The following is an 18,670-nucleotide window of genomic DNA, read 5'->3' on the forward strand; positions in this document are numbered from 1 at the left end:
TTTAAATTTTGTTTGATAAGTGATGCTCAATTGATTGTTACCAGAACATTATGGGAAAAAAATCGAGATTCCAACTTTGAAGTCTCAATTTTTAAATACTTAAAGTGTGTGAACTTAGTCACTGATCTACCTTATAAAAAATATATATATATATATATATATATATATATATATATATATATATATATATACACACACACATTATATGTGAAGAAGCGGATAATTTGGGGTTCAAACCCCGTTCTTGGACATAATATCTTTGGTAGCTATCAATTGAACTATATTTACTAAACAAATTCAATTAAATTCTTTTTTTTTTTTTTTTTTTTTTACAAAAAATCAGTTAAATTCTTTTTTTTTTTTTTGTCAAATAGTTAGTGGCTAAATTCACACACATTATGTGTGGTGAAGTGGGGAATCCAGGTTCGAATCTCGCCCCGCACAAAATATCCTTGCTAGTTACCAACTGAGCTACACTTACGGGACAAAATCAGTTAATTTTCTTTTTGGAAGTGGCCGGAGTTTGAACCCCGAACAATAAATATTTTATGCATTGTCCCAACCAACTAACTGAGCTCACTTGGACAGTTAAATTCTAGGGTTAATTGCACTTTTGACCTCCTATCTTTTCAAAAGTTGCGATTTTGACCTCTAACTAATTTAAATACAAAACAGCCCCCCTATGTATTTGATCATTGGCAATTTTGGCCCACAATGTCACTTTTGACTTAGTCTTCGCTGATGTGGCACCCACATCCCTTAAGTGAGGTGCCACGTGTCGACCATTGTGGTGTCACGCTAGCGAAGAGTAAGTCAAAAGTGATCTTGGGGGCCAAAACTGCCAAAAATCTAATACATAAGAGGCTGTTTTGTATTTTAATTAGTTAGAGGGCCAAAATCGCATACTTTTAAAAAGATAGGGACCAAAAGTGCAAAATAGCCTAAATTCTATTATGATAGAAACAAAATCATATTCCCAAAATAAAAATAAAAAAAATAAAATAAAATAAAAAAGGAAATACCAAATCCATGAATAGGAAACTAATTTTGGTCAAGTTCGGCATTATTTTAGAGCTGAATGCAATGCAATTGAATTGAACTACTCTCTCATCCATTGTTTTAGAAGATTCTGAAGCAAATCAAAATACCAATCCTCATTTTATTCATTCACTCAATCACAATGTCATTCTTCTTCAGGTTAACAAGGTACTCAGTTCTCTTCTCTACCCCCACTCCCAATCCGTCTTTTCTTCATCATCGTCGATTATACTCAGTCAATCTGCCGCCATTCCTCTTTTATCAACAACCCTACCAAACCCATCTTTGAATTTAACAAGATCTTATCTTCTTTTGTTAAGATGAACCATTACTCAACAGCTATTTCATTTTCTTAACAAATGGAATTCGCCCTGATACTGTATTATGATTAACGGATTATGTAAGAATAAAATGGTGGATGAAGCTGTCAATCTCTTCAAAGAATTGCATTTAAAAAACATGGCTCCTGATATTGTAGCATACAGTTCACTTATTGATGGACTTTGCAAATCGGGGAAAATATCTGATGTTTGGGATCTTATAGATGATATGCATGATAGAGGTCAACAAGCTGACATAATCATTTACACCTCGTTATTGGATGCATTGTTTAAAAACCATCAAGTTGACAAGGCAATTGCGTTATTGAAGAAGATCAAAGACCGGGGAATTGAACCAGATATGTTCACATACACAATGCTTGTTGATGGACTATGCAAAAATGGAAGACTTAAGGATGCACAAGAGGTTTATCGGGATCTTATGGTTAAGGGCTATCATTTTAATGCTTGCATGCATAATGTCATGATTAATGGGCTTTGTAAAGAGGGCTTGTTTGACGAAGCATTGTTTGTACTGTCCGAAATGGAAGACAATGGTTGCACACCTGATGTTGTAACTTACAAAACTCTTATCCGTGCTTTGTTCAAAAACGACATGAATGATAAGGCCGTGAAACTCCTCCGTGAAATGCTTTCTAGAGGTCTACTGTAAGAGTAAAACTAGTGAGTTGTTTTCTAGTTACAATCTGTTATTCTGAATTTGAAATAACAAATTGTTAGTCTATGACACATAAAAAGGAAATTGGACTAAACATAGTTTTGGTAAAAAACAGCTGCTGTAAGGTTCATACTGATGTGTTAATAATAGTTGAAAATATGATTTGTTATCTTGTTTCGACATCTTGTAGCTGGGACAGTTACTTTTATAGTCAGATAAAAACCATGTATAGAATAATGATAACTCTGGATTTGAATTGAGTTATTTTTCCCTATGCTTGCTGTAAAGATCATCATGACATCTTCATGATTTCTTTTTCATTGCAGAATTTGTTATTATGATGCCTTCAAATCAAACAACATCATTGTTTGCACACTCTTGATTCTGATTCGTGCAAATGTAAAGTTCGCTCAGTGTTATTATTATAGCTTCAATGTGATTGTCCACATCCTCCCCGTATACAATTGATGCTTCTCACTGTAGTGCTCCATAATTCCTGACCTTCTTGTTTTGAGACTCAGATTAGTGTAAAATTAGGTAAATTATTTAAATAGTTGGGTGTCTAAAGCAAGCCAGATCCTGTTTGATGGCTTTTGTCCATCCTTGTGTTTGATTGCTTGTGCGTCTGTATGCTTGATTTAGCTTTTGTAAAACCCCTGATAATTCTTCTTCCTGGTAAAGAAAAGAACTAACAGGAAGCATTCAGTCATTACTTACCGAGTTACCTTCTCTTGCTATGTTTTCAAAATGGCATAGTAAGAATCTAGGAAGGCTTTAATTAATCAAAGAGAAACCATGCCAAAATGAGTATGGACATTTTAGCAAAATAATTTAAGAGAGGCTTCAATATGACATTTTAGCATATGTGAATTTGTTAGATTCTGTACTATTGGTCTGCCTCATGTATACTATTCTTTTTCTTTCATGATGCTTCCTTAATTTGTTTCTAGTTATCAAAAAGGGTGCAGCATAAACCCTTTTTTCCTGAGTATGGAGAGACAAATGCGTACCAAAACCAAAAAGTTGATGGAAAAGGAAATTATTGTTTTCGTCATTGACACTCATAATGGGGGAAAGTAAATCTTGAAATTAAAAAATGTTTTTGAGTTTGTCTCGAACACTATAAACATCCTAAGAAAATTTATATATTCCTTTGTTTTCTTTGACATTCTTAAGCATTATGATGCTTCTGCCTTTACAAGGCGGTTAGTGTTGTGTTTGAGTTGATGAAGTATGACCCTCGTCAAGCCGAATGATGATCTTATTCCAGAGCACTATATGTTTTTATTGTAACAACTTTGGGGCCTGAAATATATTCATGCAGGTATCCTTCGAATTGAGTTTTTGGCGTTTGCAGGTATGGCCGTATGGGTCCTAAAGGAGGAATTAGCAACTCTGAAATTGACTCTGGTAAGCCTGATTTGCTCTCTTGCTTGGCTGCTTTGCTTCTTTTGGGTCGGAATTTCTGTGGCACCCCTTGTATACTGTTGTTGTAGATGGTTCTTAAACTTTCGGTCTGGTTTGTATTGCTGGTGTGTTCATATATATGACCCTGTAACTGTAAATGTGTTTGAAGGAGGAATAAACAACTGTGAAATTGACTCTTGGAGTCTCATGATGCTTTCGCATTTACATTAAGGTATCTCCGGATAATAAAACTACGTATCTTGTTATTTGATTGCAAAAGCATATGTAGGTTTAGTGTATGAAATTAACTGCTTGGTTTAGCTATTGTAAAATCCCTGATGATTCTTCTTCATGCTAGAGATAAGAACTAAAGGGTAGTATTCAATCATCAGTTACCGATTTAGCCATGTTTAAATTACCTTCTCTTTCTGTGTTTTCAAGGTAATAGGAAATAAAGATAGGTTTTATTATTCAACTAACAGGAGTATCATATATCAATTGTAATCGAATGTTGCGGGCATTAATTGCTGAAATTACAAATTAATTAACATAGGTGAGAGTTTGTTGCATTCAATGACTGTGTTATTCGTCTACGGGATCCCAGATATAGCAATCTCTCTCTCTCTCTCTCTAATAAAGTCTCTTGTCAATTCAAAAAGCCTAGGGTTCATTATGTCTTTTTTCTTTCTTTCCCAAACTCTCTTGAAAGAATCTTTGAATTTTTTTATCACATGTGACTTATAGAGTGTGAAGTGGAACTGTTGAAGCAACGAAAAATGAAAATGTGCCGGTCCATTTCTTAAAATGTTTTACCCTTTAGGTTAAGAATTTTCAGAAATAGAAATGATATTTGAACAACCATTTTTTGACAACTTTTGTGACAACTTTCTTTCATATTCACATTATATTTTTACTTTCTCTCTCTATTGCTTTGGTTTTTGTGCCAATCACTCATTTTCTTTGTAAAATTTTAATTGTTGCAAATGTTGTCATATAAAATGATGTTCAAATAACACAACTCTTTCATAAATCAATTGCATTACTATTGATGTTCGATGGCATATGATGAAAAGCTTCTCAAATTTAGTGATAGGCTATCTCTAATAGGTTAAAAAAAATTATATATATTTTTTTGTATTTAGAATCTGAGTGCGATGTAATTTTGGGTTTTGCCTCCAACAATCATGACTATGCTCTTCATAGGACATGCTCTAACCCCTACGATCAAGGTATCTTATATTCTGCATCTTCACAGTTCAGTTTTGCTGTTCAAAACAATTATCACCGATGTGATACATTTTTGGCTAAAATATGGTTTTGGTCCCTGCAAATATGTCTCGTTTTGGTTTTAGTCTTGTAAAAAAAAATTGTTGTTTTTGGTCCCTGCAAATATGCCTCATTTTGGTTTTGGTCCCTGACTCCACTTTTGTGATGATTTGCACACGTGACACATGATAACTGAACCCATTTATTAGAGAAATAGTCCCTGCAAAATCTTTCGATTTTGAAAAAGGTCCCTTCAAAAACAAAAATGCAGGGACCAAAAACAACAATTTTTTTTACAGGGACTAAAACCAAAATAAGTCATATTTGTAGGGACCAAAATCATATTTTAGCCTACATTTTTTGCAAGATACATGATTCGGTGGCGAAGAATGTCAGGATGCATAGGTTCTTTTTCCAGATTGAGAGGATTATATTATATTCTATTTAGGAATAATGAAGTTTATATTATATATGTGGGCAAGGACAATATGGGTGGTAATGACACATGAAAATCGTCTGCCATCCATTTGTTGAAAATGAGCTAGAATAACATCAGTGCTAATTGTGAAAAGAACATCTCTTTCAATAAAAGTTACAAGCCGATCATTTAACCATTGATCACCCATTTTGTTACGTAAATGACTCTTCACAATCTTCATAGCTGAAAAAACACGTTCAACACTTGCAGTTGCAACCGGCAAGAGCAAAGCCAACTTCAAAAGCTTAAAAACCAAAGCAAATGTCTTGCACTTATTTGTTTCCACAAGTATTGCACAAAGATCCGAAAGCCCTTTCAACTTTGCAAATTTTGGATCAGATTTAACATTTCTAACATAATTCTGAAGTTGTCTGCGCAACTCCACTTCCGACACATCTACAAAATCATTTGGATAAAGCTCAGCCATCCTCAATAATTTGTTCACATCAAAAGCAGAAAATGACTTTGCAGGACTCAAACATGAAACACATTGTAAAAGTTCGGTATTCTCTTCATCAAACCTAGCATTAAGCTCTTGCAATTGCAAATCTAAAACACTAAACAAACAATCATTCTTATAATGATGCAAATTAGAAACACTAGAAACCGGAGGGACTCGCCTAGGTTTCTTTCCTTCCATATATGGTGCATCCATATCAGGTACATCAATCTCATGTTTAGTGCAAATTGTCACAACCCTAGATATAAGGTCTTCCCACCCCTCATTCCTCATTTCTTGTAATTGTTTTTTGGTATCATTAACAAGTGATATAGCATTTAAAAGATCTTGATCACGTCTTTGTAGTGCTAGGCTCAAATCATTTGTAATTCCCAAAATCTCAACCATCATATATAACATAAAGATAAAATCAAATGATTGAAGCACATCAAGCAAAAGCACAGTTTCACCAAATTTATCAAACGAGGGATCATTCCCCACTTCTACAATTACCTCAACAATGGCACCATACAAAGTCATCAAACTAGTGAGAGTCCTAAAGTGGGATCCCCAACGAGTGTCCCCTGCTCGAGCAATTGATGAATCTTGATTCAGTCCACTACCGGTCTCTATCTCGCCCTCCTCAATCAATTTAGCAAATTGAGCTAGTTGTTTGTCCCGAAGCATTTCTTGTCTCTTGTTAGAAGCTCGTATGAAATTAACAAGCATATTGACCTTACCGAAGAAACCACTAACAGGTTTGTGAGTCTTAACACAAGCAACAAGTGCCAATTTAAGTTGATGTGCGAAACAATGCACATAATGCGCAGATGGATTCTCATTTTGAACTAAAGTTTTCAAACCACCAAATCTACCTCGCATATTTGCTAGCTCCGTCATACCCTTGTCCCCTGATGCTAGAGAAACTCAATCCATTTATAGACAACATCGTCTCAAGTGCATCTTTAAGTGACTTAGCACTTGTTTCTTTAACACTTGTAATACCAAGAAATCTCTCTTTTACCAAACCATCACCATCAACATAACGAAGAACAACATCCATTTGTTCTCTACCAGAAACATCACCAGATTCATCGATAAACACAAAACACATCATCCGCAATATCACAAACAATTTCTCAAGTTATTTCACATGCACAAGCAGAAGCAAGATCCTGTTGAATCTTAGGGCAAGTTATTAAGCTATTTCCTGGCGCAGAATCTAATATAGTAGCTACATCTGAGTTGTTTTCCTTTAAAGTGTCCAACAACTCAAGAAATGGCCCCTTGTATAAAGAGTCATCAGCCTCATCACTTCCTCTAAATGTCAATCCACACCTCAAAAGATATTTAGTAGCTAAAAGGGATGTCTTAACACGGACACAATATTCAACATTCATTTGCTTAGTTTGATTAACAAATGCAGCCTTAATACTTTGGTTTGGGTTCATGAGAGCATAACCCATATGCACACAATCAACATGAGAATTATTGGAAGTAGCATGATTAGCCAATTTTCGGGGATTCTTCCAATCACCAAAACCATCTCCCACAAAGTGATCCCCACCATAATTAGACACATTTTTAAACAAAAAACATGGCAAACAAAATGCTAGGTTCTTAGATTCACTATATTCAAGCCAATCATACAAATTAAACCAATTCTTGTTAAATCGACGTCTTGTTCCACGAAAATCAGATCAAGGATAAACAAAGTTGCTAGGAGGTTGATGACGACGAATTTTCAAGTAAGCTTTACGTACCTCATCTTGGATGTCAGGATGATAGCTTGAAATTGGAGGCCTAATTCCTGGATCCGTTTCCAACAATTTATAATCAACAACTTTAACACCCTCATTGGTCGAGTTGGGAGCAATATCCGTAGTCGAAGAACTAGCTTTGTCTCTAGACAACACAGGGAAGAATTTCTTCATCCTATAATTTATAAACACCATTGTACAATAACCAATTATCATAAACAAGCAATTTTTAACTTGTATTATTAATAAAAAAAAAAAAACAAACAAAGCCATAAAACTCGGCACCGGCACTAGCAAAATAAACAACGAAAATGATGAATTGTTAAACTTGCACATACAGGTTGAAATCATAGTTCACATCACCCTAAAGTTGCTTAAATTCATTCATTGCAGAATTTTAAAACCCCAATTCAAACCCTAAAAAAACCCCAAATCCCCAATTCACAATTCTAAAACCCTAAAAAAGCAATTGTAGAATGAATGAGAAAGTAGAGAATCAATTGAAAATTTCACTTACCTTCGCTTAGACTTAGAGTGAAGAGAGAAAATTATGTTGCTGATTGATGAGAGTGGAAGGAGAGGTTTGTTTGTTTGTTGTAAGAAGATATTTGATTCATTGATTGTGAATTGTGATTTTTGAGAAGAGGAGAAGAGGAGAGTAGAATGAATGAGAAGAGGAGAAGAAAGGTGTTTGTCTGTATGTTTTTCAATTTTCAATTTCCTTCTCCCGTGCCAGGTTTATGAATTATGCATATATAAAAAAAAAAAAATAGATTAGAATCTGGTGTGGCGCTGCCACACCATGTTTCACACTAACTATGCCCATGTGTCCTATCAAAAGCCTCAAAATCCCAACGATTAATCATCGGAGCCTCATCCCAAATAAACAAAGACGCTCTTTCCAACAACTCAGACTTATCAGTACCCTTATCAATCCTACAACAGGAATCCTTGGTCAAACGCATAGGAATGGCAAACTATGAATGTGTTGTGCGACCACCTGGAGGTAACAAAGAAGCAATGCCACTCAATGCAACATTAAGAACAATCTTTCCCTCCGATCGAAACTTAAAAGAAAGAGCATTCCACAAAAAAGTCTTCCCAGTTCCACCATAACCATCAACAAAAAACATCCCGACCAACACCAGAGTTAACTGAATCTACAATCTGCCTCTACGCCGATAACTGCCTAGTGTTTAACGACTTGAAGTACAACTCATACTTCGCAAGCATCTCACCGCGATCATACGACAATTCGTTGGCTAACAACACGTTACTATATACCTCAACAACCGGCGAAACAATCTTTGGCAAACAACCAAAATCATCCAGTTTCTTTCCATTAGGACGGAGAAACTTATCAATCTCTACCAAACATAGTTGCTCTAGATCAGCGTCTGAAATAATCAAATCTACGGAAGAAAAAAAATATTACAAATGCATTTTCAAGAAATAATACAATTTCTAGATAAATAATAAATAAAACAACTAAACTAACCTGATGAATTCAACGCTCTCCTCCGCTCATAAAGTATCCCATCAACCAAAACTGGCAAAGTTTGCTCCCACACACGCAATGGGTCACCCAACGATGAACAAATCAAAAAATTGGCAAACAACTTCCGAACAACATGTCCTGAACCAAGAATTGCGAGCTCATGAATGGCATCAATAAAACCTCTATCATCAGCCAACAAACCCAAAGCACCACAAGCCTCGCGATAAGTATCATATGTATGACCTTCAACAGTTCGAATATCTTCAAAGGATGTACAATCAACCTGAATATTCAGCAACAACCTCATGTAATATAGCTCACGTGAAGTCGCAAGGATAAAGGTCAACCTACCAATCATTTGTCCCCTCTTACGGGGATGCCAAGATCGAAGCTCTGCGTCGTAAGTAAAAATGCTTGGAAACTGGATGTATGTCAACCCCCGACCGGAAGAGTAATCTCTATTGGCCTCCATCCAAGCTAAAAACATAGTGTTCTTATTCTTATTTCTAGTCAAAACAGATGCCAGATTAGAACGATCCTTAAAAATAATCCTTTGGTCACCCCGCAGATGAAACGTCAATCTCTGGACCGAAGGCCAACGACGATGGATATCAAATTTAAAGATCCTCCATATAGACTCGGAAGGAGATAAATACCTTCTATCATAATACTGCTGAATTTCATCCATGCAATTATCCTCACCAAGTTGCAACGAAGCTGTAACTCTATCAACTCCCTTGGTAATATACTTAAACAAATACTTAATGCAATTTGATTTGTTGCAAAATTCAATATTTACATGCCCCTGGTACTTCATAAGCAGCGTTGGGTTGTAAGGTACAACACTTCTATTATCCAGCTCAACACCCTTTTTGGAAACTGTAACTCTGGTATCATGACGTCGATAAACTGGATAACCACGCTCGTCGAATGAAGTTTCAGATGCAAACTTCTTTGGATAAAACTTTGAACAGCGCCTATCCTTCATACACTGGGAATCAGACCTCGCCTTATCACATGGGCCATGCATCATAAAACTTGTAACATCCAAATACAGTTTCAGAAACATCCTTGGATCAGGCAACTCGGCACAAATAACGGAGTTTATTGACTCAGCAGACACAAGCTTGTCCCTGTGATCAAGCCACAACAAAATATGTGCATGAGGCAATCCTCGCTTTTGAAACTCAATAGTGTAAAGACCTGGCCAAAGATAAACTCCGTTAACAAATATACAACACACGAAGCATCATACCAACAAACAATCAAATTTTTTTTTAAAAAAAATAACAAAATCACTTACCAGCTATTACTCTCCCAAATACCTCTCGGTTCTTAAAATCACGCATCATCTCCTCAAGCTTCAGTAGAAATAATCTACAGACAATATCCGGCCTAAAAGCTGAATAATTGCCAGTCCCAGACAAATGGCGCTGAATTTCAACCCACTTTGAATTACACGTAAAAGTCAAAAATAAATCAGGGTAACCAAACCGTTTGCAAATCACCATTACATCCTGACAATTATTAAACATAGCCGGTAAAACCATCCTAGCTCCGACGTCAGATGCTTCAATATCCCCGCGTTCCACTGCCTCCTCAATACCTGTTAGAAAACTAGAACAGATGTTACCCTGATTAGATCTAACATACGATAGCCTTTGCATCTCAACCATCGAATAACAATCAACAATAAATTGTTGTAAAAGTTTCTTACTCTGAAATATAATGGAATTCTCGACAGTCCGCTCCACCAACCGGAAAGCCATGAATTCACGCAACGTAACACGAACATGTTTGTTAACGGGGCCACTCTTCGTTAACACATTAAGTTCAATATGCTCCTCGTACTGATCCTCACCAAACGGAAACAAAATAGGATACTGCAACGGAATGTACTTTGAATGGGTCTCATGTATCCTTTGCAACATCCCATCCTTTTCTCGGACAACTATATCCCTACCATCTTCCGAATTATCGAAATCCCCAACTATCAACGCAGCCACCGCATCAATTTCAGGTACATTATAAACTCGCGAGTCGAATTGCCTATTTCGAAAAAGACGAAGCTTAACTGGCACATTCTCATTTGATGCACGAAAATCCTGCACCATCCTAAAAATCTTCATTAATTTATTGTGCTCATAAAAAACATTCAACAACTCACCAACCAACACTGGATCCAAGCTCTTTCCACCAGAAAGAGCACTGCATACATTAGAAGAAAGAAACGATATTAGAAAATCTGACATGATACTGCACTTCACATGAAAGACGAAACAACAAAGATATCATCATTAAAAGCTCAGGACCAAAATCATACAAAAAAAGGACACCAAACATCCTAATAAGAAGTAATTATATAAAAACCTAGTAAGATAATGAAACCTGAAATGAGAGAGCCGATTAGAAATGAAGCATAGTCTAAATATTCCTCCAAATAAACTCCACAAACTTACCAACAAATCAAAGTTAAGAGACTGAATCCTAGAGAGTAAGTGATCAAGGAAGAAAAACATAGCAGCCCCACACCCATCATTGACAACAACCTTTAATTTGCACCTAAAGAAAAATATAACAAAATCAAAACCCACAAAGGGAAGTATCAAAGATAGATATACCTAAATAAAAACCAGACGAACATACTTCGACATAGCATTAAAATCACTCCGATGACAATCATCACGGTAAAATGCACCAAACAATGGCCTCAGAATCTTTTGGCAATCACAGACGGGGTACCACCATTGATCAATTTGTGACAGTTCAGCCACCACTCCACTAACAACAAACAATCCATCATCCAACGACTTGTTCAACTCATAAAGAGTTTTCTTGGGGTACATCCGAACAAACAAAGAACTATCCTGGACAAAATCACGCACATCAAACTTCTTCCTCACCAATGGACATCGATCATTGGCAAAGGCCAACCTGGATGGGATAGAGCACAAACCTGTTAGGAAAATGATGTAGTATTTTTGCATCAAACAATAGTAAGTATTTATATCGTCTCCATAGGGACTGGTGCGATATTCTAAGCCGTTCAACAATTCATATCGTTCTGAGCTAGGGTTTCGAAGTTGTTTTTGTTCATAGACTATATAGAACTACAGAAAGGTAAATGGGACGAGAGTTAACAGGGAAATGATTATGTTGGGATTAAACTTCATCAACCTATTCATATGTATTCTCGGATTAGTGTTGCAAATCCTAACTATTAATTGATATTATCACATATCGCTCGACAACATCATTCGTGTCCAAATGATGTCGTGAATTCTATTGAGTCGTTCAATCGTTGATTTCCCAAACTACTAAACGATCCACTAGTCGATTGTATCGTTGTATAGTTGATTTCCCAAACTATTCAATGATGCAAAAGCTTTAAGTTCCAATAGTCAAAGTGATTACCAAAACCTAATTCCATATCTAGAACAAGAGATTTGATAGAAGATTATTCTAACCTAGATTCAAAAGGTATTTTTCAATCACGATTCAAATCCATAAGATCAAAATGGAAAACAAGAATAACCTCAACATCAAAAGATAACTAAGAACAAACAACATCATAGTCAAAGGGAATACATACTAATAGAGTTGATTACATTCAATCCCAACAAAAAGAGTTTAGCTACACATTGTCATGGTAACCTTACAAGGAGAAAAGAAGAGATGAAATGAGCAAGCCATGATGTCTCAATGATCTTGGAGATTCCTTCAATCCTTGTGCTCCTTGCTCCTTAAGTTCTCTCTGGTTTTCCCCTGCTTTTTCTCTCCCTCAAGTGGTCTATGATATGATATGATAATATCTGGATTAAGGTTTGGGGCTATTTATATAATTCTGGAAAATTGCAGCGTGGCTTAGCCACGCTCACTTCTCTTAGCCACACTCAGATTTCTTCCCCGTTGGGTTTCTGCCACATCAGCATTGGATGTCCAAAACCGCCTTAGCTCGCTAGCCACGCATATCTCTCGCTTAGCCACGCTTCATGGCTTTGACTTTGCTTAGCCACGCTCCCAGATTCAGATTTCTTTTGCTCTCTGACTTGCATTGCTTTGGCATGGCTTTGACTTTGCTTAGCCACGATGACAACATCTAATTTTCTTCACTTTCTTTGATCTTTTTCTCTTGGCAAGCAAATCCCTACATAATTGGTTGGTATTAAACATAAAAAGCATAAAGTAGTATTAATCTATTATTTTGGAGCTTTTCATGAGATAATTTGTAAAACAAGTAATTAAAGTGCCTAAAATATATATGTTATTTAACTAATTTCTGGCACTTATCAGAAAACACTTGCAAAATTCCTACCAATTAATTAGACCAACACAAATAACCAATAAAAAGAAATCGTGAATAAAATAGAACAAACATAAAACGATATACCGCATTCTAGATCTCGAAGCTTCCTCAAAATCAGGGTTCACAAACACGCGAGTAATGTTCTTCACACTCTGCACAATTATAGATCCTAAAGGAAAAAACATGCACAACATTTAATCAAAAACAACCACAGACGATGACCAGTCAAATGACACTAAAAAAAACAATTGAAATAGGCCTCACCTCCATCTCTCACTATCCTAGCCAACTGGAGAACAACAACAGGCAAGCCTTCAGAAACCTTGTCAAACATTAATTGAAAAGATCGAACAACCTTTCCATACAAAGCACATTGAAACCTTCCATTGCACAGGGAAAAAGACCTAATAAACTACAAAAACTCTAAACTTTTAAATCAACAAAACTCCAAAAGAACAACAAAACAACCAACCTCAAGTTAGTCAACTCAAACCTCAACACAGTACTCAACCTCCCAAAAGGATCATCAACATATTCAGGGTGAACATCAGTAAGAAAACCAATGACATCTACAACAAAACAGAAGCTATTAACAAACATCCAAAACGAAAAAAACCAAATTAAATCTAAAAACAAAATCTTCTGCAATGTACCAACCAAGTAGCTATAGCCAAACACATGCTTTGAAATGGCCTCAGAGCCATGAATAGACAACCCAAACTTGTCTATAGCAGGTATATCGGTGAAAATCACCTCCGTATTTGAATGGAAAATCAACCTATGACTGTTATGAGTGGTCATCATATCAGCAATGTTAGAGACAACATGAAAATCAGAAAATACATATCCGCGATTCTCCTCCAAAATATGGTTGAAAACCTCGATACACTGAAGGGGAACAGATGCCTGGATTTTGTTACCCTGCCAAAACGAAACAAACAACACAGCAAATAACCGATCATAAAAACAACACAACAAACATCCATATAACCACAAAAAAAAATTCCATGCAAAACATGTTACCTCTCTGTCAAGCAAAATCAGTTCAAGTGAGTTAACCTTTCCAGCAACAATGCTACTCTCCACATTCCACATCCTAAGAAGCCTAACCTTGACACTCCAATTCATCCTACCAGTTTTCGGAGACATCAACCCACTCAAAGGAAAATACATCTTTGGAATTTCACAAAATACTTAAACTAAGTATCAACTACAAAATACGGAAGAGGCACACTATTTTCACAAAAGCACAAACGACTATATTGCAAGGATATGTCCCTTGATAGATAACCTCCAACATATTATATAGAACAAACTTGGACATAAAATCCTTTAATTCCTTTAAACATAATTAATCATGGAATTAAATATATTAAACCAAAATCAGACTACTTAGATCACATCGCACAGAACTGTGCCGAAAAAAAAAAAAAAAATGAAGTGAAGTGTGCATTTATTAAAATCACTATTTAGAGGCACTATAAACCCTGCCAACCACGCAAACTTGATCCATGTGACACAATCAATTTATTAAACACTAATTATCTAAACCTCTCTATACTCCCCCATTTTAAAATGAATGTGATTAAAAAAAAAAATTACACATGTTAAGAAATACATTAATAAAAAGAAAGATATATATTACCATAAAAAAATTATCTTAATTAACTATTGGTTTGGTATCCATAGAAGAAAAAATATTCCTCGACATATTGTCTAATAAAGCGATAATCGAATATTACGACTGAAAGAAAAAGTTATTAATGCATTGGAAACTGATAGTGAAATTATTTTATGACAATTTTTTTTCCTAAAACAATACTCATCTTAAAATAGTGGGAGTATAAGTTAAATAAAATAAAATCCAATTGTTAAGCAATCTGTCAAAAAGAAACACATCCACACTTATACATCAATTAGAGTAGCGTGTGGTGAAGTTATTAATTCAAGGACTGATCAACTAAATATATTCCAAATACATGTAACATACCAAACTTCATTTGCTTTGTCTAGCCCAAATTCAACCGGGGATTATACTAAGATAATAAAATAATGTATTAAGCAACAATTTATAATAACATCCCAATTAAAGTGGGTGACAAACAAAATGCAAAGATTAAACCCACTATCCAACATAACCTGCACAAAAGAACAGTAATTTTAAAATTGAGTTGACCACTGCTATAATCTATTTTTAAAATTGAAATGGAAAATAATGCTCCCTAGCAAGGGAATCGCACAACATTCACATAGAATTGACCTCCAAAAAATAAATTAAAAAAACGCAAAATTCATGCACAAGTTAAATATATTGAAGATGATACACAGTTCATTTTGGAAATGAACTATTACATAAGCTTGTTGAACAACACCAAATACATAATCAATGCACACTGCAAACAAAAGAGAAGTTGTTGGTGTTCAACAGAACCAACTCATTGAAATACATTACAACATTAACCTATTCAACATTAACCTGCTTAGGATCCTCACAAAGAGAAATTGCTGCACAATCTTCTGTTCCTGAAGAAACAGAAACAAAGGAATTAGACCTGCATAAACATACAAAGATGAATCCAATGTAATATCATCATGACAACTTACACCATAGAGAGAGGGATGAAAAAACCTTTGAATAAACATCCCAACCAAGCAAGGATCGTAACACACATCAACAACCTCGTATGATCGATCTAGCATCAGACTTGTCAACATTAGCCTTTCCTTCAACCTTAAAGATCATGGGATCACCAAACATATCCTCCAATTCAAAGGGGTAAATTGTAGCAGCCTCACCCTACAACGTTGGATAAACATGTCAACTACACACACAACAAAACCCACAAATTACAGTATAGATAATAACTTATAATATATAACCACCATAACCAACATATCGCAAGTCTGGCGATCGAGCCAACTTCATGACAACATCATCGTACAAAACAAAAGATGCATTCTTTCACAAAATCCCCATCATTCATCTTCAAACGAAACCTACAAACAACGACACATACATGCTTCAAGGTAATTTACAAATTCAAGTAGAAATAAAACAATCATATTCTGCACAAACTTAAACACCACGCCATACTCACCTAGGGCCAACCTGAAGAGGATCTTCAGGGAACCACATATCCACACCCTCGACGACATCCAAACAGCAAGCAACCACAAACCCAACCCCACCATCCTGAGAAGAACAGAAGTCTCACCAACAAAGACTTCTCCTCCTTGCTCACACAGTCACCCATGAAAACCATGACTCAATGAGGTAAATTTTACTATACAAATGACACCAACCCAATATGGGTATATATAGAATGAGTGGTCAAATACGATAGATAAAAAATTTGGTTCATGCAATTGTTTATTATTTAATATGCACTGTACGTGGAGGGAAGAAAAAAAGGTGACAACTAAGCTACTCATGAAAGAATGATGAGTAATTTACCCCAACCAATACATATTAGCCACATAAGCACATATATTCATGAACTATTTTGACTCCACAAATAAATTGCTCATTTTCTTCAAAGGTAATTTAGAAAAAACCAAGAAAAAATTCAAACCACAACTACAGACCTTTCTCTCTACGGACTAAATGTCAATGGCATGGAAAACACACGTGTCATCTAACAATGACAACAAACTAATAACCTAAATTAAAAAATAAGACATTATAAAACATTCAAATGATCAATTCAATAAATAAATAAAAAATAAAAAATTGCGGCATTCATTTATTAGATGTATCTATTTTTAAATTACGTCCTCGATTTAATTCTACAAAAGTACAACAATCTTGGTGACGCAAATTTATGATCTAAGTAAGGACATTAAGATGTTGAAAGATCTTTGATGTATGCAAAAGAAGGTATAACAATCTTAGTCAATAATACTGATAATCTGATTTATATGTCTATATCTATTCGGAACGACGATCTTCATTTATTCTTATCAATAGGCATTACCTCAAGTATCTTCAATTTATTCTTTATCAATAAGGATCAGCTCAACTATTTATAATTACATATCTGATGTGTACTGAACTATTTAAAATAACATATCTAATGTCTAGTACACTACTAAGATGGAACGTTGATATAACCCACATTTAATGTTCTTTTTGGATGACGGTGATTGAGACCCATGAGCCGCAAAAATAAGGCATAGTACCAATCTAGGAAACTGTAAGCATGCAACCTATAGTACATAACCATTAATGGAAAGCCAAGTACATATCACACATAACAATGTCCATGCCTTAACCTGGAAAAGAACACAAAGGGACGAAAAAGCATACCACAACATAAAATATCTCACCAATATACAAATACCTCCGAAAAAGCAAATCCAATTCCAGCACAACCAAAAAAAATTACACAACACCAACGTGCAAAAAAAAAAAATTGGTAAAACATGATAAAAATATATAAATGTCATAAAAATAAATAAACATCTCATTGAAAAGGAAAAAAGAATTGCCAACATACAATTTAATACATGTAATACCCTTTTTACTGGCAAAAAAAAAAAAAAAAAACTGTAATAGTGTATAAAACAATTTGAAAGAAATATTTGAAATCAACAACCAACGCACAATCCTCCTTAATTTCAAAATCGGAACCTAATCGGTCTAGTAGCAAACTACTCCCTCCGTTTCAAAATATAAGCAAAATTCACTTTTTAGGTTCATTTATTTAATGATGTATGTGGTTTATAATATGGACCACATGCATTATTAAATGAAGAGTTAATAGGTCATTACCCCCCTGTAATATAGGACACTTTTGATTTTGCCCCCTGTAATTTTTTTTTTTTAGATTCCGTCCTTGTAAAATGAAGATTCTTCAAGATTGCCCCCTAAGTCCTGTGACTCAGCAGAATCTATGATGTGGCATTTTTTTTTGGATGCCAAGTGTAAAAAATAATTTACATGTCATTTAAAATTAAAAAAAAATCTATATTTTTTAAAAAAAGAAAAATAATTTAAAAATCAGAAAAAAAAAATAGAAATTTTTTTTCAAAAATTTAAAAAATTGATTTTTTTAAAAAAAAATAAAGTTTCAGATTTTTTTTAAAATACTTCCTAATTCCAGATTCTTTTTAAAAATCTATTTTTTTTTAAAAATTTAAAAATTAAGATTATTAAAAAAAAATTAAGTTCCGGATTTTTGTTAAAATCAGAAAAAACATGCAGATTTTTTTTTAATTTAATTTTTAAAATAAAAAAATATTTTATATTTCAAAATCTTTATTCCAGAAATTTTATAAATTCTTTTTTGAAATTAAATAATTAGAAAAAATTCAAAAAATATATTCCTGAATTTTTACGAATTTATTTTTTATTTAAAAAAATAAAAATAAAATCATTTTTTTTTCTGAAATGAGGAAGTATTTTAAAAAAAAAACTGGATTTTATAAAAATTTTCAAAAACAAATCAGAATTTTTTCTAAATTTAAAATTTTCGAAAAT

The 18,670-nt window shown here is 34.5% G+C and overlaps 2 protein-coding genes across 2 annotated transcripts; one reads left to right on the top strand and one right to left on the bottom strand.

Moving 5' to 3' along the window:
* Positions 1-1,062: 1,062 nt before the first annotated feature.
* LOC11411619 (pentatricopeptide repeat-containing protein At1g62720) lies at positions 1,063-3,777 on the top strand. Its single transcript, XM_003619758.4, has 2 exons — positions 1,063-2,042; positions 2,364-3,777. Exon 1 carries the CDS (start codon positions 1,423-1,425, stop codon positions 2,029-2,031), a length of 609 nt encoding a protein of 202 aa, XP_003619806.2. The 5' UTR covers positions 1,063-1,422; the 3' UTR covers positions 2,032-2,042; positions 2,364-3,777.
* Positions 3,778-8,199: 4,422 nt separating this feature from the next.
* LOC120576096 (uncharacterized) lies at positions 8,200-12,315 on the bottom strand. The gene is made up of 7 exons (XM_039827080.1): positions 12,300-12,315; positions 11,532-11,841; positions 11,345-11,447; positions 10,189-11,146; positions 8,886-10,088; positions 8,610-8,799; positions 8,200-8,323 (listed from the first exon to the last, which is right to left on the bottom strand). Exons 1-7 carry the CDS (start codon positions 12,313-12,315, stop codon positions 8,200-8,202), a joined length of 2,904 nt encoding a protein of 967 aa, XP_039683014.1.
* Between the last annotated feature and the right edge of the window lie 6,355 nt (positions 12,316-18,670).

Source organism: Medicago truncatula, chromosome 6, assembly GCF_003473485.1.
Source record: "Medicago truncatula cultivar Jemalong A17 chromosome 6, MtrunA17r5.0-ANR, whole genome shotgun sequence".
NCBI classification, from domain to species: Eukaryota; Viridiplantae; Streptophyta; class Magnoliopsida; order Fabales; family Fabaceae; genus Medicago; species Medicago truncatula.